The sequence below is a fragment of the Vulpes vulpes genome, chromosome 10, assembly GCF_048418805.1.
Source record: "Vulpes vulpes isolate BD-2025 chromosome 10, VulVul3, whole genome shotgun sequence".
NCBI lineage: Eukaryota > Metazoa > Chordata > Mammalia > Carnivora > Canidae > Vulpes > Vulpes vulpes.
In genome coordinates, this window is record NC_132789.1 from 9,695,208 (window position 1) to 9,717,042 (window position 21,835).

Below are 21,835 nucleotides of genomic sequence, written 5' to 3' on the forward strand. Positions count from 1 at the left end.
TCCTGGAGACCAGGGATCGAGTCCCACGTCAGGCTCCCTGCATGGAGCCTGCTTCTCCCTCTATCTGTGTCTCTGCCTCTCTCTCTCTCTCTGTGTGTCTCTCATGAATAAATAAATAAAATCTTAAAAAAAAAAAGAAATGTTAAAGAGTATGCTTCAGGCAGAAGCAAATGTTATCACATAAAAATCTGAATCTACATAAAAGAATGAAGAACATTGTAAATAGTAAGTATAAAAGATTTTTACTTATTCTTTAAAATCTCTGCAATGATAATTAACTGTTTGAGCAGATATAAAAATATATTATGAGCTTTACAATATCCATATAAAATATACATGACAAGAGCATAAGGGCCAGGAGAGGAGAAATGAAAATATTCCATTGTAAGTTTCTCACCCTGTATGTAAAGAAATATGATAAATGTTTTTATTTTCTTATTTATGATAGTCACACAGAGAGAGAGAGACAGGCAGAGACACAGGCAGAGGGAGAAGCAGGCTCCATGCAGGGAGCCCGACGTGGGATTCGATCCCGGGTCTCCAGGATCGCGCCCTGGGACAAAGGCAGGCGCCAAACCGCTGCGCCACCCAGGGATCCCAAGAAATATGATATTACTTGAAGTTAAACTATGATAAGTTAAAATGAATTCTATTAACCTTGTAACAGAACCACTAAAGTAACACAACAAAGGGTTTTAATAAGACAATAAAGGAGATAAAAGATAATAATAAAGATAGTACATTAATCCAAAGAAGGCAGAAAAAGAAAGAAAAGGGAACAAAGAATAGAACAGAAAACTAATAGCAAAATGATAGATTCAACAAAACAGTACAATCAAATTAAATGTAAGTGACCTAAAAATACAATGAAAGGGCAGAGATTGTTGGGCTGGATAAAAACAGCAAGACCTAAATATATGCTGCCCACAACAAGTATATTTTAAGTTAAAATATACAACTAATTTAAAATTACAAGGAAGTAAGAAAATATATCATGCTAATGATAATTGAAAGTGAAACAAGAAGAGAATAACAAAAGTGAAATGCTTTATAAATATGAGAAAAAGGTAAATTACAGAGCAAAGAATATTACCAAGGATAAAAGTCATTTCATCATGGCAACTAGTTCATCTAATCACTGCAGAAGAAATTACTAATGAATCTGAAGGCATAACAATAGAAAATATTAAATTTGTATACCCCTTAGAAGAGAATTTCAGAATACATGAAGCAAAAAATAATAAAACTAAAATGAGAAATAGATAAATCCACAATTATTATCAGAAAAATCACTATCTCTCACTAATGAATACAATAAGTACACAGGAAATCAGCAAAAATTTAATAGACTTGAAGGTCACTATCAGTCAACCTAACATAATAAACATCTATAGAACATTCCATCTAATGACAGAAGAATACATGCTAAAATCCATTAAGTAACCTCATAGGATTGTGTTAGCAAAAACAATCTTTAAAAAGAACAAAGTTGGAGGACTCACACTTCCTTCCCAGTTTCAAAACTTAGTACAAAGTGACAATAATCAAAACAACGTAATCCTGGCTTAAAGACAGACACAGAGGGACGCTTGCGTGGTTCAGCAGTTGAGCATCTGCCTTCGGCTCAGGGTGTGATCCTGGGGTCCTGGGATCCAGTCCCACATTGGGCTCCCTGCAAGGAGCCTACTTCTCCCTCTGCCTGTGTCTCTGCCTCTTTCTGTATGTGCCTTTTGTGAATAAATAAATAAAATCTCTTAAAAAAAAGACAGACATATAGAATTAATGGATCAGAATGGAGAGCATGGAATAAAATGTCACATGTACATCATATGACTTTAAACAAGAGTGGCAAAATCATTTAGTGAGAAAAGGATAGCCTTTTTAACAAATGTTATTTAAAAAACTAAATATCTACATGCACATGGACACTTACTTTATGCATATACAATAATTAATTCAAAATCAAAGACCTAAACCTAAGAGTAAAGCTCCTAGCAGAAGACATAGGGGAAAACTTCATGACATTAGACTTGGCAATTATTTCCTGAGTACAACATCAAAAGCACAGGCAACAAAGAAACAATAAACTGAACCACATCAAAATTAAACATTTCTATGCATCAAAAGGCATAATCTACAGAGCAAAAAAACAACCTATGAGAGAATGGAAGAGAGTATTTGTAAATCATGTATTTGATGAGTAATTTTCACAATATATAAAGAACTCCTATAAATCAATAAAAATGAAAAAAATGGACAAAAAACTTGAATAAACATTTCTTCAAAGAAGATATGTAATCACATAAGATATTCAACATCACTAATATCACTAATCTTTTTTTTTAATATCACTAATCTTTAAAGAAATACAACTCAGAAACCACAATGATATGCCACTTTACTCCCATTAGGATAGTTATTTAAAAAACAATAACAACCAGAAATAACTGTTAATGTGGATATAAAGAAATTAGAAACTTTATGCAGTGGAACTGTAAGATGATGCTGCCGTTATGGAAAACAGTACAGTAGTTCCTCAGAAAAATTGAACATAGATTTATCATTTGATCTAGCAATTCCACTCCTAGATATATATACTCAAAAGAATTAAGAGCAAGGCAAACTCAAACTGGTATTTGTATACTGATGTTCACAGCAGCATTATACACCATAGCCAAAAGATAGAAGTAATCCAGGAGTCCATCAATGGATGAATGAATAAATAAAATGTGGTTTACGTATGCAGTAGAATATTATGCAGTTTCATAAAGGAATGGAATTCTAATATATGCTACAACATGGATGGACATCGAAGACATTAAGCTAATGGAAATAGGCTAGGCACAAAAGGATGAATATTGCATGATTCCATTGGTATGAGATAACTGGAGTGGTCAAATTCATACAGACAGAAAGTAGAATGGTGGGGCTTGGTGGGAGACATGGAATCACTGGATAGAGAGTTTCAGTTTGAGATGATGAAAATTTCTGGAGATGGGTGATGGTGATAGTTACTCAACAATGTGAATGTACTTAATAACATTGAACTGTACATTTAAAAATGTCAGGGGATGCCTGGGTAGCTCAAGGGTTGAGTGTCTGCCTTTGGCTGGGGTTGTGATCCCAGGGTCCTGGGATCGAGTCCCACATCAGGCTCCCAACAGGAAAGCCTGCTTCTCCCTCTGCTTAGGTCTCTGACTCTCTCTGTGTCTCTCATGAATAAATAAATAAAATATTTTTAAAATTAAAAATTAAAAATAAATAAAAATGTCAGAATGATAAATTGTTTTTTACCACAATTTTTAAAAAATTTAATTATTACAATGGTTTTATGTTATGTACTTTACCACAGTTAAAAATAATAAGCTAGAGGTGCCTGGGTGGCTTAATTGGTTAAGCATTCAACTCTTTTTTTTTCATATTTCACATATTCTCATTTTATTTTATTTTATTTTTGGTTTTCCAAGTACCTTTTTTTTTAATTTATTTGTTATTGGTGTTCAATTTGCCAACATATAGAATAACACCCAGTGCTCATCCCATCAAGTGTCCTCCTCAGTGCCCGTCACCCAGTCACCCCCACCCCCCGCCCACCTCCCCTTCCACCACACCTAGTTCGTTTCCCAGATTTAGGAGTTTCTCATGTTCTGTCTTCCTTTCTGAAATTTCCCACTCATTTTTTCTCCCTTCCCCCTTATTCCCTTCTCAAGGTCATAAGACTGAGCCCTACATCAGGCTCCAAGCTGAGTGTGGAGCATGTTTAAGATTCTCTCTCCCAGGATGCCTGGGTGGCACAGTGGTTGAGCATCTGCTTTTGCTCAGTTCGTGGTCCCAGGGTCCTGGGATTGAGTCCTCTAAAGGGCTCCCTGCAGGGAGCCTGCTTCTCCCTCTGCCTATGTCTCTGCCTCACTATGTCTCTCATGAATAAATAAATTCTAAAAAAAAAAAAATTCTCTCTCTCTCTCTGTTCCTCCCCCTGCATGTTCTTTCTCTCTCAATAAATAAATAAAAATAAACAAGCTAGTGTATTGCTATTGGCCCTCTACAGCCCATCCCTCCCATTGATTACAAAGGAAAACTCTGGGGAAAATATAAAATCAACTACTTGAAGACTCTGAAAAGTAAAATCAAACAAAGGAGTCAAATATGAAAAAGTGAACTGCACAAAAGTGAGTTTCCTAAACTTTTCTCTCTTGCTCTCTTACAACTTTCCCTCAAGTGTGCACCCCAATCATGATGCTTCTCAATGAAGGCTCCTAAAACTCCAATAGAAACCTGCCTTTTAGACCACATAAACCAGAGAACATCCCCTTTCAGGCAGGAAAGTATGGGGGGAATCCCAAAAGTGACAGAGCCCCCAAAAAGCAGATGTCCTAATTCTGTATATGATCCCATATAAGTCTCAATCTAACCACTGCACTGTGCATGCACATGACACCCCTAAACCAGCATAGCTAAGGCTTAAAGAACTAGGCTTAGAGAACTTGAACCTAAAAATGATAAGATGAAATTCACATTCTAAACCTAACCAGGTTGATTGTCTGCTAAACAAAAACATTAGCATTCTCCAGAGAATTACAAAAGAACCCAGAGTCTATGCTACATAGCATTCACAACATCCATGATGAAATCCTAAATTACCTGACACACAAAGAAGAGAAATTTGTCACCCATTATTATGGGAAAATATACTCAACAAACACCAACTTAGAAATGAGCCAGATATTGGAGATATCCAACAAATATTTTTTAAAAGCAATATTATAATTCATATGCTCCATGAGGTAAAGGAAAATACACTTGAAATGATTTGGGGAGGTGATGGAAATAGAAATGTTTGTTGTTTGTGGTAATGTTGATTGTAGTAATGATTTGATAAGGGTATACTTATATTTAAAAAGATGAAATTGGGATCCTTGGGTGGCTCAGCCAGTTAAACATCTGCCTTTGTCTCAAGTCATGATCCCAGAGTCCTGTGATGGAGCCCCACACCGGGTTCTGCGCTCAGTGGGGAGCATGCTTTTCCCCCTCCCTCTGCTCCTCCTCCCGCCTGTGCTCTCTTGCTCTCTCTTTCCCAAATAAATAAATAAAATCTTTTTAAAAAATAAAAATAAAAGAGATAAAACTGTATACTTCAAATATTGTCATGTAGGGGCGCCTGGACTCACTTGGTTAAACATCTGCCTTCAGCTTGGGTCATGAATTTGGGGTCCTGGGATTGAGCCCTGCATCAGGTTCCCTGCTCAGGGGGTAGTCTGCTTCTTCCTCTCCCTCTACCCCTTCCTCTTGCTCATGCTCCACCCCCCCCCAAATAAATAAAATCTTTTTTAAAATAAATTTTTTAAAAATTATAAATAAATAATGTCATTTATTGTATGTACAGCTCAAGAAAGTTGTAAAAAAAAAAAAAGTAACACTAATCATACAATCATACCTGTGCCAAGCACAAGGCAAATATTATTAATGATCATTTTACAGATTAGGAGACTTAAATTCAGAAAAATTAAGTATTTACCTAAGATTACAAAGCTTAACTAGGTCCAGAATTCCATGCAGACTTTTTACTTCCAAAACTATATTATTTCCTTATCTGAGAAAACAATACAGTGTTACTCAATTTATGAGATATTAGGAGGACTGAATAGAGTATGTTTCCATGATACTAAAACTCCTGAGATAGCTAACATATATTATTAGTACATGGATTTCATACCACCAATTACATGTTATTATTTCTCTACTAAATTGAACTAAATTGAAAGAAATATTCCCTCTAGTAGCAAATTTCAAAGGAAACACATAGCAGTGAGTACAGCTTGCATTTTCTCTACTTTTTCCACACAGCAAGTCTGAGAAATCCAAGAGAAACATTATGTACAGATGGTACTGTATGGGTTAACCCAATTATAAAATCTGTGAAAGATATATAATCAATACATGATGATCTGTAATATTTCCCAATGCTTAAGCCAATGTTTATTATATTCTTTTAATAAATATCCCTGCATTAATCTCAAAATATGTTCTTTTTTTAAATTTTTATTTATTTATGATAGTCACACACAGAGAGAGAGAGAGAGGCAGAGACACACGCAGAGGGAGAAGCAGGCTCCATGCACCGGGAGCCCAACGTGGGATTCGATCCCAGGTCTCCAGGATCGCGCCCTGGGCCAAAGGCAGGCACTAAACCGCTGCGCCACCCAGGGATCCCTCAAAATATGTTCTTAAAGAATGTTCCATTACATGAAAACACATTCATGATATGCTAAAAATAAAAACAAATCACAAAAAGTATTAATGTGTTATTTTTATTTTTTTAAAGATTTATTTATTTATTTATTCATTCATTCATTCAGAGAGAGAGAGAGAGAGAGAGACAGAGACACACGCAGAGGGAGAAGCAGGATCCATGCAGGGAGCCCGATGTGGGACTTGATCCTGGGTCTCCAGAATCACACTCCGGGTTGCAGGCGGTGCTAAACCGCTGCGCCACCGGGGCTGCCCAATGTGTTATTTTATTTGTTTTAAAATGCATATACCTACAGAGAAAAAGACTGGAAAGATACATAAAATATATCTATATTGTATTTAATTTATATATACATATAAAATATTATGTGGATGATAATGGGTGATTTTAATTATCTTTTTCCTTCTCTGAATTTTCCACATTTTCTCTAATAAACAAGTAGTGTTTCTTAATATGGAAAAACAATAAAAGCTATTGTTTCAAAGTATAACAATAAACAAGAGGGTCCTACTTGTTAATCCAAGATGGATTATCTTTGCTTTCTATTTAGATCTGAGGACACCTGTCTTATAAGGTACAATCACAATCTAGTACCACTCAACCACTCACCTGTCCAACTGCTTGCAAGTTATAGCAGACAATGTCCTTATTGGCTGCTGAAGTTCCATAAAGAAGTGCCTCAATGAGCCAGCATATCCCCAGGAGAAGGTCAGAGACGCTCAGATAAAAGAGGGGCCTTATCTGTTAAAGCAACATCACTTCATAAATGATGTAGTGAGAAGAATGTAACAATTATTTTTATGTTATACCTCTCTAGGAGAAACCTGGGCATCATTTTTCTGGGGTCTCTATCATTGGTGGATTGTGGGGAACGTAAAGGAATACACCAGGTAGTAAGGGATTTATTATTGCAAATAACCCTACTGTCCTGGAATCAGACTACTAATGGGTAAAGATTAGCATTGGAACTTCTTACTCATAGACACATTCCTTCTTCAAATACAGTAACAAAGGAAAGTACGGACAAATAAGGGGCACCTGGGATAAATGTATGCCTTCAGCTCATGTCATGATCCCAAGGTCCTGGGATCAAGTCCCTCATTGGGCTCCCTGATCATGCTCTGCCCCTCCCTCTGCTCATGCTTGTGTACTCTCTCTCTGAAATAAATTAATAAAAACATTTTTTAAAAAGATTTTATTTATTCATGAGAGACAGAGAGAGAGAGAGAGAGAGAGAGAGAGAGGCAGAGACACAGGCAGAGGGAGAAGCAGGCTCCATGCAGGGAACCCAATGTGGGACACCATCCCAGGCATCCAGGATCACACCCCAGGCTGACGGTGGCACTAAACTGCTAAGCCACCGGGGCCACCCAATAAAATCATTTTTTAAAAAAGAATGGACAAGTAAGAAATTTTGTGATGGGAGACATGCCACAAATAGAAAATTAAAAATGCTCTCTAGTTGCACAGCCAATATCTTCTAACAGGAAATGAGATCACCAGCTGAGTGTTTAGGGATATGGTTAAGGACTCAAAATAAAAATTTTGTTTAACTTTAACTTGCATTTTTGTGTTTTTTTAACATTTATTTATTTATTCATGAGAGACACAGACTGAGAAAGGGAGAGACATAGGCAGAGAGAGAAGCAGGCTCCTCGCAGGGAGCCCCATGTGGGACTTGATCCTGGATCCGGGGATCACGACCTGAGCCGAAGGCAGGTGCCCAACCACTAAGCCACCCAGGCCGTCCCTTAACTTGTATTTTGTATTGTTCTTTTCATTTTTTTAAAGATTTTATTTATTTATTCATGAGAGATACAGAGAGAGAAACAGAGACACAGGCAGAGGGAGAAGCAGGCTCCATGCAGGGAGCCCGATGTGGGACTCTATCCCGGGACTCCAGGGTCAGGCCCTGAGCTGAAGGCAGGCACTAAACCACTGAGCCACCCAGGGATCCCCTGCTCTTTTCTTTCTTTCTTTTTTTAATTTATGATAGTCACACACAGAGAGAGAGAGAAAGGCAGAGACATAGGCAGAGCGAGAAGCAGGCTCCATGCACCGGGAGCCCGACGTGGGATTCGATTCCGGGTCTCCAGGATCGCGCCCTGGGCCAAAGGCAAGCGCCAAACCGCTGCGCCACCCAGGGTTCCCTGTTCTTTTCTTTATTGAAAAAATTGTAAGATATCTAAAGTGTGCAATGTGATGATTTGATATATGTATCAATTTGTGAAAGGATTTCCCCAAGTTAACACAACCATCACCACACACATTTACTTTTTTTTTTTTTTTTGGTGAGAACCTTTAAGTTCTACTCTCTTAGCAAATTTCAATTATACAACAAGTTTTATCAACTATAGTCACCACATTACACATTTAGATCCTCAGACCTTAATCACCTTCTTTCCTCAATGAAAAACTCAGAGTAGGAAAAAATATCAGTAAGAATTGTATGTGCTACCTTTCAATTTCTGACTCCATCAGTAAAGTCTGTCTTTCTTTGTCAATTTCTAGTATTCTTCTTTTTAGACCTCCCTACTGCCACTTCTCTAAAAGTAGTATTGGTTCTCCTACAGAGAAAATTATTTAATGTTTATTGAGAGATACCAAAGAGGACCTACAGTGAAGAAATATACTACACTCATGGATTGTAAGACCTAAGATTACATAAGTGTTGGTTCTCTCTAAATTGATATAAAGATTAAATGCAGTCTGAATTTTACCTCAACATATTTTCTTGTGGAAGTTAACAAGCTGGCTCTACCTCTGAAAAGGAAATATAAGATGTCAAGATAAACAAGACATTCTTAAAGAAAAAGGAGAAAGAAGACTTGTACATATATCAAAGCGTAATATAAAGCTAGAGTGCAGATACTGTGGTAGTAGCACAGGGACAGGCAAATAGGCAAATGAAACAGAATACAGAGCTCAAACAGACCTAAGCATATATACAAACGTTTGATACATGATAATAGTGGCTTTTTAAAGAACATTTTAATTTTTGTTATTATTATTATTTTAGTAATCTCCATACCCAATGTGAAGCTAAAACTCACAATGCTGAGATCAAGAGTTGTAGGCTCTACTGACTGACCCAGCCAGGCACCCTGAGGTGGCTTTTTGGATCAATGCGAAAAGGATAGTCTTTTCAAAATGATGTTGCAACAAATGGGATCTATATGGATTTAAAAAAAAAAAGTGGACCCCTACTTTCTATCTCACACTCAAAAATAAGTTCCAATTTAAACAAATAACTAAATATTAAAAGTAAAAACCATAAAAAATTTTTTTAGATAATAGAGGAGAATGTCTTCAACTTCTGGGCAGGGAAACTTTTCCTAAACAAAACAAAAAGACTCTAATAAAGGAAGTAACTGAAAAATTCAACCAGTGAAAAAGAAAAATGTGTCAAAAGACACCATAAAAGAAAGTGAAAATATATGCCACAAAATGGGAGAAGATTATTTGCAACACATAAAACTGACAAAGGACTGATATCAACACAGTATTAAAAACAAAAACTCTTACAAAACAATAGAAAAAATGGGCAAAATATATGAACAGGTACTTATGAGGAAATCCAAATGGCCATAAACATGGAAATATGCCTAACCTTATTAGTAATCAAGAAAATGAAAAATTAAATCCACATGAGGAAAAAATAATACAATCATGGCAAAAAATTTTAAAGTCTGACAATATCAAGTATTAATGGAAACATGAAGCAATAAGACCTTTCATGCCCTACTGGCACAACCATTTGAAAAAGTTTGGCATTATCTAGGAGATAGCATCTCCTACAGCAATTCTGTCATTAGGTTAATATACTAGGGAAATGTTTGCATGTATGTATCAGAAGACATGTATAAGATCGTTTATAGTAACACAGATACATGAATTGTGATATGTTCATAATACAGAATGCTAAACATCAGTGAAAATGAAATGAAGCAGAGCTTTACACAACATGAATAACTCTCACAATGACAAAAAACAGCAAATCACAAAACAATATATATTTAAAAATACATACAATAGTAGTCCATTTGCAAAAAGTTCAAAAATGAGCTGAACTAAATTGTTTAAAGATATATACATTACAGGCAAAACTGTACATAAAAGCAAAGAAATTATGGTCGTAAAAGTCTGGATAGTAGTTACCACTAGAAGTGAAGAAGATAATTGTGACCAGTAAGGAGTACAGTAGGTTTGTAATTTCTATTTCTTGTCTCTAGTGATTATAATCATTCTTTAAACAGTAATACATGTTTTATGCTTTCTAATCCACATCTGATATATATCACAAGAAAAAGTAAATTAAAAATTTTTCTAAGTTATTATCACATACTACTTAATATAAAAATTAATCTCAAAAAAAAAATTAATCTCACCTGTACAAAAGGGAATTTTTCTCATACCTCTCTTCCGAATGAGAGGAAAGCTAAGATACTACAATACCCTGCAAATAGGGATGCTTGGGTGGCTCAGTGGTTGACCATCTGCCTTCAGCTCAGCAGGGTGTGATCCTGGGGTCCTGGGATCAAGTCCTGCATCAGGCTCCCTATAGGACCTGCTTTTCCCTCTGCCTATGACTCTGCCTCTCTCTGTGTGTCTCTCACGAATAAATGAACAAAAAAATCTTCTTAAAAAATCTTTTAAAAAAATCTTTCAAAAAAATCTTGCAGGATGCTTGGGTGGCTCAGCAGTTTGGCGCCTGCCTTCGGCCCAGGGCGTGATCCTGGAGACCCGGGATCGAGTCCTGCTTTGGGTTCCCTGCATGGAGCCTGCTTCTCTCTCTCTGCCTCTCTCTGCCTGTGTCTCTGCCTCTCTTTCTGTGTCTCTCATTAATAAATAAATAAATTTTTTTTTTAAATTTTAAACAACTTTTATTTTATTTATGATAGTCACACACACAGAGAGAGAGAGGCAGAGACATAGGCAGAGAGAGAAGCAGGCTCCATGCACCGGGAGCCCGACGTGGGATTCGATCCCGGGTCTCCAGGATCGTGCCCTGGGCCAAAGGCAGGCGCCAAACCGCTGCGCCACCCAGGGATCCCAATAAATAAAAATTTTTTTAAAAATATTGCAAATAGGAGTAAATAGTCACATTGCTTTGGCTAACAGAAACAAAAGCACGTGAAATAACATTTTAAACTATATTTAATAAATATCAGATATTATTAACCATATATAATATACAATATGTATGTGTACATATATGTGTGTGTGTGTGTATATATATATATATATATACACACACATATATATGTGTATGCACTATATATATAGTCTTTGCTCTGGTAAGCCTACTGAAATTCCAGCTAGATGGCACATTCACATATTCTACTGGCCCATGACCTCCCACAAGTTTATAACTGTTAATTGGGTAAAAAATTAAAACTAAACATAAAATAAACTCTGAAGGAGAATGGCAGCCAAGAGGCTTTTGTAAGCAAGAATGTAATTTTACTTATGGTCATTGATTCAATAAATAGCCTTATATAGAGAGAGTTGTTTGCCACTAAGACATACCTAAAGTCTTTAGCAGGAAAATGGAGGATAAAAATAGGTTTATATATTTTCATTCATAATTGGAAACCCCTGGGTTCTAGTAACAGGCAATAAAGTCAATAAGTAAACAACAGAAATTAACTGAGTATCTGTTGTTGAAATAAAGAAAAACTTCACCCTACCTATGTTTACAAGATACTAAGTTGAAGGTAATACAAAGAAAGGTACAGGATAGCCCATGGTATAAGTAAAGTACAAGCAAGCACACTATGTGGTAATTGAGAAGACACAGAAAAGCAAAATACATCATGCTAAATATGAAAGCAAACATTCTTTTTTAAAAAAAACATGTCTAATGTGTACCTAATTTAAATCAAAAGGAGCGTAATGGGTAGAGAAGAGAGGACATGTATTGTGTGAAAGACTTTTCCTGGGAAGGTTCTGGGCCCAAGTCTGTCCTGGTAAGGATCTTAAACAGTTCATATGAATAGTCTAAAACCCTGCTTCCGAATATTTCTATTCAAGTAAAATCAGGCTACAAAGAATATAGGAAGTGATCTTTATGGGGAAATTAAGTCACACAAGTGTAGTAAAGTATATCTGCCTTGAGTGCTATTTAACACTAGCTGATCCAGGCCATTTGCTTCTCTCTTTAATTTGCCTTACTGACTCACTGTTTCAGCAGCTAGTCCCCTCAAAGATTCCCTATGGATCTCTCTAGTTTACTATATTTATTTGTAATTTAATAGACTATTTTTGTCTTTTCCATGTGTTTTTGCTGTTAAAAATATTCTTTGCTGGAGAAAAAAGGAAAACTGGGGATGATGGCTGACATTCTTAACCTGGAAAAATTGGAATTTTTCCTACACCAGAATGTGTGGGAAACAGTGAACTAGTGGTTGCTAAGGTCCTTTAGGCTCTGGTTATATGAAAGGTATGGGAAATGAAGCCAGAGAAACTAAAGATCACATCCTAGGCCAAATTAGATCCCACATCTTTCTAAAGCTCTAACCCACTGTCATGCCAGGGGTCACCTTAGAGCAATGGTTCTCAGACAGAGCAATTTTGCCTCCCCCAGGAGACATTTGGCAATATTTGAAGATACTTTGATTTTTACAACTTGAGAGGTGGGGAGAGGCGGTTTGCTTCTAGCATCTAGTGGGTAAAGTCTGCTAAACAACCTAATGTGCAGGACAGCCTTCTACAACAAATAATCATCCAGCCCAACAGATTAATAATGCAGAGACTGAGAACTTCAGCTTAGCTCTCTCTACTATATAATTCATACTTTATTAACTTAATCACATACGAATTCAAATTTCAGCAAAGGAGACAAACATTAGCGAAATCTGAATCACAGAAAGATATATGGTCGAAGATTACTTTGGTAGGCAATGACAATACAGTAAAAGACTTCTACTTTCTGGTTTTACTTACATAGTAACAGTCTATGACTGAAATTCAAAATCCTATCTTAAGTATCATATTTCAGTGGCTTAAAAAGTATATATGGGGAGAGGCTTTGGAGCAAGACAATCCTATACTCAAATCCTAGCTCTAACAACTTACTGGCTATATTTAAGACCTTTGAAAAGTCCCTCAACCTTACTAAGATTCCATTTCTTCACTATAGTATCAGATTAATAAGATCTACCTCACATAATTGTTTTAAGTATTAAATGAAAAATGCATTTAAAACACTGAGCACATCTGCCTAGAATAAATACTAAATACCATACTTAATTTGAAAGGGGATTGTAGTTAAGAGTTGGACTTTTGAAAATCTGTTCTGCAACTTAACTGTGAAACTTGAACACATATTTTATGACTTTGAGCCTCAATTTCCTCATCTATGAAATGAAGCTAATATCATCCTCTTCATGGGAGAGTGATGAGAACCAAAAAGGTTCGAAAAGGACCCAGTATACTCAGAACTCAGAGTGTATTCAACGTATGGAGCTATTTTGATTACTAAAGTGGGCCCAATAAAACCCAATCACATTTTCCACAAACAAAAGCTCTCCCAAATGACCTGAACTATATTTTGTCTAATTTTGTGCCATTTGGCCTGATTAGAGAAATAGTTGTTACAATTCACTTCAATTCTTTTCATAGATGGAAATACAACTCTCTTCCTAGTCCTCTCTCAATCAGGAAGGTTTTTTGTTTGTTAACACCTTAAATATATATAATTTTTGTTTGTCAATTATACCTCAAAGAAACAAAGACTTTTTTACTTGATCTTTTTGGTATGAATAACTTTACATAGACTGTATTTTTGCTCTGTGTTCACTACTAAATTTTAATTTCCTAGAAGACCTGAACAGCAAACCTAGTATCTTTTAGAGAACAAAGTCTCTGAACTATTTCCTATCCCCACTAGCAATGTTACCAAGATATCAATATCAGAAAACTCACCTCTCGGCAGGACTGTACTGTGCTTAGAGTCAATATGGGGTTTCAAACAACTGTTTCCTTAACTTTAGTAATCAATGCATAGCAAAAAAAATGTACTTTTAGTAGGCAATCTCTCAGTATTCAAAGATATAGTTAAAATAATTATCCAGAAGAAAAGGGAAAGCTATTGACTCTGTCTAAAATATCCCACTGTATCATAATGACAAATTTACAATTAATTTATAGAATTATCCCATTATTTGTAGATGACACTTCTTATATTTATTTCAAAGGCTAAGTCACTGAAAGTTCAGATCTAACAAAAAAAGAGATTGCTCACCTCTGGTGATTTCTGTGTATTCTGGAATACAGCATAGGCAATAAGTGAACTTGAACCTATAACACTGACAGTGATAAAAAATTATCATTAAATGAGGACTACTGGGGCTCCTCCTTTTGCTAAAAATTTTTACAGCTTTACTGATACATAATAGATGTAAAATAAACTACATTTTTCTAAAATATGGAATGCTTCATGAATTTGTATGTCATTCTTGCATAGGGGCCATGTTAATCTTCTCTGTATCATTCCAATTTTTAGTATATATGCTGTCAAAGTGACCCCTTTGTTACTGATTTTGCAAATCAATACTGTTGACCAAGTCTTTTCATGTTCAGATGTTATCCCTCAATCTGTTTTTTTGTTATTGTTGATGTTACATTTTATTAATCAGAAAATATCAACGTGGTGAAGAACAGTATTTCTCCCTATAGAGTAAAAACAAATACCCAGGGGAAAAATGCAGAAAACTTCAGAATTCTAGTTTTGCTTATACTAGTATAAGTGTACTTATACCTGGGTATTTGTTTAAACAGTCATAGTACATGAGATTAAACAAACTTACCTCAGAGTAGCCATAACAAATTGTATCCACTGTACTGCAGAAAAAACCTAAATAAAACAAGAAAGTGAATATAAAATTAAAACTTGTACATTTAATATTCAACCTTACTCCAATTTCACTGTTTAATAACTATCTGTATAGAACACAAACTCTTTAGTGCCTAATCAAAATACCCTATAAATCAGAGAAGGAGCAGAAAGCCCTTGGAAAGACAAAGTGGCTCCTTGTTTCCTCTTCTATTGCTTCATCTCTGGGAAACAGTAAGATAAAAAGAATAGACAGGTGGACAGAAAATGACTAAATGAAAAGAGAGCCAGATGAGAAGATTTAAAAAGAAAAGAATAAAATGGGGAAGAAGTATGAAAAGTTAAATTTTGAGAGAGAAAAGACAGATGTGTGAAAAGAATGGGGAATAGGAAAGGCAAACAAATACTAAACAGAGTTAACTGACAGCTAGAGAAAAAATAGTAAGCAATAAAGAAATAGGAAGTAGTAAAGAGATACTGTGACTGGAAAAATATAGAACAAAGAGGAAGAAAGGGGGAGCAAAAACAAAGAAAGGGACAATTTATAATCTCACCAAGTCCCAATTGTCCTCCAGAATGCTAACCTCCAGCAGGAAGGCCATAGGGACGTTAGCCTCAGCTATGCTTAAGCTACTGCTCCTTCCCAGGTTCTGAATCCTGAAACACTGAACAGGTGGCTCCACCCCCAGCCCATCTGGGCTCCTCCCTACCCAGTCTTGCCCTGTGTCTTCAGGACAAGGAAAGAAGGCGGTGACTACTGGAAGAGAAGCCAAGCAGAAAGAACAAAAATAGAAAGAGCAGGTGACAAGGAAACAAAGTTCTAAAAAGAATTAGGAATTTTAAGAAGAGGGAAGAGAAAGGAATAATAAAAAAGAGAGAATAGTGAAAAGATAAATAGAGATGCAAGAAAGAAATGGAACAGAAAGAAATAAGGAAGAAGGGAGGTCTGTTTAAAACTTGCCCTGTTTAGGGACAAAGCCTGTGATGAAAAAGAGAGACTGCATATTGAAGCAATCAATAAATATTTAGTAATACTAAGAAAAGCTGTGAAGAGAAGGGGTTGTTAATATCTCATATTTAATAGTAACATCTGAAATATTCTGTACCAAAAATTCCCACAGAAATATATTAAATTACATGATTCACTCACTATACTTATATTTATATATCAACTCTCTGTAAAGCATTGTGCTATAGAAGATACAAAAACAGAGATCCCTGGGTGGCACAGCGGTTTGGCGCCTGCCTTTGGCCCGGGGCGCGATCCTGGAGTCCCGGGATCGAATCCCACATCGGGCTCCCGGTGCATGGAGCCTGCTTCTCCCTCCGCCTGTGTCTCTGCCTCTCTCTTTCTCTCTCTGTAACTATCATAAATAAATAAATTTTAAAAAAAATCTAAAAAAAAAAAAAGAAGATACAAAAACAAATAAGAGACAGACTCAGACTTCCAGGAGCTTATAATATGGTAGGAAGAATGGCCTGAATACCAAAATCTCAAATTATCTGCACACAGAACAATATCTACTGCCTGCCATTTAAACAATATTTGGAAGAACTAGTGAATTTTAGACAAAGACTATGGTAAGGAGAAAGCAAAAAAAAGAACATTTAATTTATGTAACCATTTATCTTTCATCTAACTATACTTTCACGCACTTACAAATATTGATAACATAAACTGGATCATTTGCATGGGTTCGGTAATTTAAATGTGATTCATTTATTCATATGAAGTTAACATATGATTAACTTATTCATCATAATGTGGAGTAGAAGAAGGGACATCATTAAATAGAGGTAGGTTCTGGCAGCAAACTGTTAAGTTGGAGGTAGGCTCTAACCACTTTGTTTAAATCATTAGATAAACAAGTTTAAAAAGTAGATTTCTGGATCATAAATCCCTACCATAAGGTCTCAAGGAGTGTTCTGAGGCCTCTAATCAAATATATCTATCTAATAAGGGTGAGGGAACTAATGACAGTCTCACCAAGTGATAAGAATGCTTTTGGACAAAGGGCTCTTGTCTCAGTCAAGAACAAATCTCAAATTGTTCAACAGCTATTACAAATCAGTCTGTGGCTCTTGACGTAAGAACTTTTCTCTTTTGGCATCTCTTCTAAAATGTCTTGTCACTAACCAAATTCCCATTTGGGGATTTACTTTTCTATTTTTCTCTCTATATTAGTACCCTACTTTTTGTATATTTAGCACCATTCCCCCTTTAGGTGTCTTTTTAAAAAGATTTTATTTATTTATTCATGAGCGACACAGAGAGAGGGGCACAGACATAGGGAGACCGAGAGGCAGGCTCCCTGTGGGGAGCTCGATGAGGGACTTGATCCCAGGACCCTGGGGTCACAACTTGAGGCAAAGGTAGATGCTCAACCACTGAGCCAGGTGCCCCTGAAATGTCTTTTAAAACATAATCTTCCAATCTTCCTTTTCTGCAAGGGCTAACCTAAGCCAAAATGAAGTGAGTGATACTTATTTTTAGTTTTCTTTCCTTTTTTTACTTAGCTCCTTGGTAAGCTCAAATACATCATAGCTCACTTAATATAATGGGCTACTATATTTTATGTATCAATTAAATTAACTTATTCATTAAACTTCTGCTATCAGCAAATTACTACTGTGGATACAAAGTCAAGAAAGACACCTACCTAACAAAATATTTTTATTTAAGCAAAAATTATACTTTAACTCAAAGAAGACTTCTAGAAATAACATATACCAATTATCAAATGCTTTCTATATATAAGGCTATATGCTAAGCATTTTAATTGTCAATACAAGCTTTGAGGTAAGAAGTAATATTTTCATTAAAAAAAATTTCATAAGCTCCACACCCAAAGTGGGGCTTGAAGAGTTGCATGCTCTACCAACTGAGCTAGGCACCCCATTAATGTTCCCATTTTTCAAATGAAGAAACTGAGGCTTAAATAAGTCTCTTCCCAATGGTTACAGAGTTATCGAGTGGTAATACCAACATTCAAATCCAGTCATTCTGACCTCATAGTTCTCCTCTTAACACACACAATATTCTAATGGAGAAAGAATTAGTTAATAGGAAGAAGGGGAAAGATATTTTTAAAAATTAATGTGACATCAAAGGAGCTCTTCTATTAGGCAATTGCTTCCTAGAGATGATAACAAATACATAAGCAACAAAAGAAAAAAAACAGATAAATTGGTTTTCTTCAAAATTAAAAACTTTTCTGCTTCAACAGATACCATCAAAAAAAAAAATGAAGACAAGCCATAGAATGGGAAAAAAATTATAAACCACACATCTGATAAAGGACTTACATAAGAGAATATATAAAGAACTCCTACAGGGCCTAGGTGGCCTAGGTGGCTCAGTCAATTAAGCCTATGACTCTTGATTTTAGCTCAGGTCATGATCTCAGGATCTTTGGATCAAACCTCACTACAGATTCTGTGTTCAGCATGGAGTCTGCTTGAGATTCTCTCTCCCTCTCCTTCTGCCCCCCACCATGCACACACTCTAAATAAATAAGTAAATCAGTAAATAAAATCTTTTTTAAAAATCCTACAATTCAATAAAAATACAATCCAATTTAAAAATGGGCAAAAGGGGATCCCTGGGTGGCACGGCGGTTTGGCGCCTGCCTTTGGCCCAGGGCGTGGTCCTGGAGACCCGGGATCGAATCCCACGTCGGGCTCCCGGTGCATGGAGCCTGCTTCTCCCTCTGCCTGTGTCTCTGGCTCTGTCTCTGCCTGTGTCTCTGGCTCTGTCTCTCCTTCTATCTCTCAAGAATAAATAAATAAAATCTTTAAAAAATAAATAAATAAAATAAATAAATAAAAAAAATAAAAATGGGCAAAAGTTTTAAATAGAAATTTCTCCCAAATAAACAGATGACTAATAATCACATGAAAAGATTATTAACATCATATGCCAGCAGGAAAATATGAATTAAATCACAGTGAAATGCCATTTCATATCTATCAGGACAGCTATAATAAAAAAGACAATAACAAGTGTTGATGAAAATGTGGAGAATAGAAACCCTTATATACTGCTGGTGAGAATGGAAAATACTGTAGCCACTTTGGCAGTTCTTCAAAATGTTAAACACATACTATATGACTCAGCTGCTAGGTATAAACTGAGTTCTACTTCTGGGTATATACCCAAGAGAAATTAAACATATTCACATAAAAACTTGAAAACAAATGTTCGTTAACAGTGTTATTCCTAAAAGACAAATGATAGAAACACAAATGTTCATAAAGTGGTGAATGGATAAATAAAATGCAGTATATCCACATAATGAAATATTATTCAGCGATTAAAAGGAAAGTCCTGATGCATTCTACAACATGAAAACATGCTAAAGAGGCCAATCACAAAAGACCACAAATTATATGATTCTATTCATATAAATGTCCAAAATAAGCAAGTTTATAGACCCATGAGGTAAATTTGTGGTTGCTTAGGGCTAGGAAGGTAATTTGGGAGAGAATGGAGAATGACTGCTGATGGGCACAAGATTTCTTTTAGGGTGACAAAAATATTCTAAAATTAGACAGTGGTGATGGTTGCACACTTTGTGAATATACTAAAACTCACTGGATTGTACACTTTAAAAGGATGAAATGTAAATAGGCAAATTTTATAGGGACACAGTAAATGTTCCATTGTTGAAATTCATGGTGTAATGGTTAATGAATAACATGTTTCTGTCTTTTCTACTGAAAAGAATAATATTTAGAATAAAGTGTAAAACAAACATTGTAAGAGGGAACTGAAGATAGACTAAGAGAGCACCTGACTGCTCTAAATAAATCCACCACTCCTAGTCTGAACAAATTACATTTCGGGACTTTGATAAAACTTGCAGGTCAACCCAGTAAACCACTGCATGAAATCTGAGAGTTTGTGTAAAAATGGGAAAATTGTTAGAAATTGTAGAAAACTGGTGACAACTAAATTTTTAATTTGTAAAAGGAGATAAGATGGTGGAATCTGTTAACTGCAGGTCAAAGATCTCAGTACTGATCCCAAACAAGATTCTGAAATAACCTATTCAAAAGCTGTGCTTTTAAACAATTTTTAAAAAGTAATCACTAAGTCGGAATGGATTTATAAAAAAAAAATCATGCCAGACTACCCCATTCTCTCTTTGGATAGATTTACCATAGTATATATGGTATTTTGGCAAAGCATTTGGTGAGAAATTTCATGATATAAAAATAAGGTGAGGCATCTGGGTGGCTCAGTTAGCCAAGTGTCCAACTCTTGGTTTCAGCTTGAGTTGTGATCTAAGGCTCATTTGATCGAGCCTGCATTGGGCTCCATGCTCATCAGAAAGTCTGCTTAGGGGATCCCTGGGTGGCTCAGTGGTTTAGCGCCTGCCTTCGGTCCAGGGCGTGATCCTGGAGTCCAGGGATCGAGTCCCACGTCGGGCTCCCTGCATGAAGCCTGCTTCTCCCTCTGCCTGTGTCTCTGCCTCTTTCTCTCTGTGTCTCTCATGAATAAATAAATAAATAATCTTAAAAAAAAAAAGAAAGTCTGCTTAGGATTCTCTCTTTTCCTCTCCCTCTGCTCCTCCCTCTCTCAAATAAATAAAATTTTAAAACTATAAGGAAAGGGTACCTGGGTGGCTCAATCAGTTAAGCATCTGGCTTCGGCTCAGGTCATGATCTTATGGTTCTGGATCAAGTCCACAGCAGGCTCCCTGCTCAGCAGGAAGTCTGTTTCTCCCTTTCCTTCTCCCCCACTCATGTGCTCTCTCTCTCCCAAATAAATAAATGAAATATTTAAAGAGATAAGGAAATATAGACCAAATGGAAGCACAATTAGGCATTTATTGCACTAATAAGCCTAAGGGAGTGCTAACTAACTGATCAATATCAACTTAGAAATGACTTCAGGTGGAGGGAATCAGCATCCTGACTTGGCACAGTTCTGTAAAACACTTCCATTAATTACTTGAAAGAAAATATAGTAAGCATATTTATCAAATGTGTGTGTTATTACTGTTGCATAACAAATTTCCACAAATTTAGTGGCTTAAAACACACATTTATTATCTCACAGCTTCTGTGGGTCATGAGTACAAGAATAGCTTAGTTGGGTCCTCTGCTTCAGGGTCTCTCACAAGACTATAATCAAGATATCAACCAGGTCTGGATCTCATTTGAAGGCTCAAATGGGGAAGGGTCTGCTTTCAAGTTCACAAAGTTATTGGTCTAATTCAGTTCTTTGAGGGTTGATGGTCTTAGGGACTATGTTCCAAACCAATTGTTGGCCAAACGCTTCACTCAGTTCTTTGCCATGTGGATTTCTCTAATATGTCTTCCAAGAAAGATGGAAGTCAGAATCTTATGTAATGAAATCACTGATGTGACATCTCATCACCTCTCCTGTATTCTACTGACCACAGATTTGCAAACAGCCAAGGAGAAAGGACCACAGAGTGTAAATACCAAAAGACAGGCATTATTGGAGACTATCTTAGAGTCTGTCACTATGTGTTCATCCAATGTATCAACTACTTTTCCAATTCAGATCATTTATAATCATTCTCTCTCTCTGGAATGTTCTTCCTCCAGATAATCATATGACTAGCTCCTTCTCATCCTTTAATTACCAGCTTAAATGTCATTACCTCAGAGATGTAACATTTATAAAATTCCAAAGTTTCATGTTTGTTTGTGCAGTTTGCTTCCCCCTAGTAGACAGTAACATCCTTGGGGACAGGCAACTTATCTGTCTCATTCAC

The 21,835-nt window shown here is 36.1% G+C and overlaps 1 protein-coding gene and 1 non-coding gene across 8 annotated transcripts in view; both read right to left on the reverse strand.

The window, feature by feature from the left end:
• Positions 1-21,835, reverse strand: part of TMEM116 (transmembrane protein 116) — a 117,984-nt gene that overhangs the window by 80,180 nt on the left and 15,969 nt on the right. For 2 of the 7 annotated variants that reach the window (XM_072725160.1, XM_072725157.1), the window contains exons 2-4: positions 15,061-15,107; positions 14,496-14,559; positions 6,860-6,991 (exon numbers count right to left, since the gene is read on the reverse strand). In XM_072725160.1, coding sequence (XP_072581261.1) covers positions 6,860-6,991; positions 14,496-14,559; positions 15,061-15,074 — 210 coding nt within the window. In that variant the 5' untranslated portion in view covers positions 15,075-15,107. Of the gene's footprint in view, positions 1-6,859; positions 6,992-14,495; positions 14,560-15,060; positions 15,108-15,640; positions 15,752-21,835 lie in introns of those variants that run through there. The other 5 variants (XM_072725158.1, XM_072725159.1, XM_072725154.1 and 2 more) reach the window with 4 other exon arrangements.
• LOC112935259 (U6 spliceosomal RNA) lies at positions 14,673-14,776 on the reverse strand. The gene has a single exon (XR_003238139.2). It is a non-coding gene; the product is annotated as a U6 spliceosomal RNA (small nuclear RNA).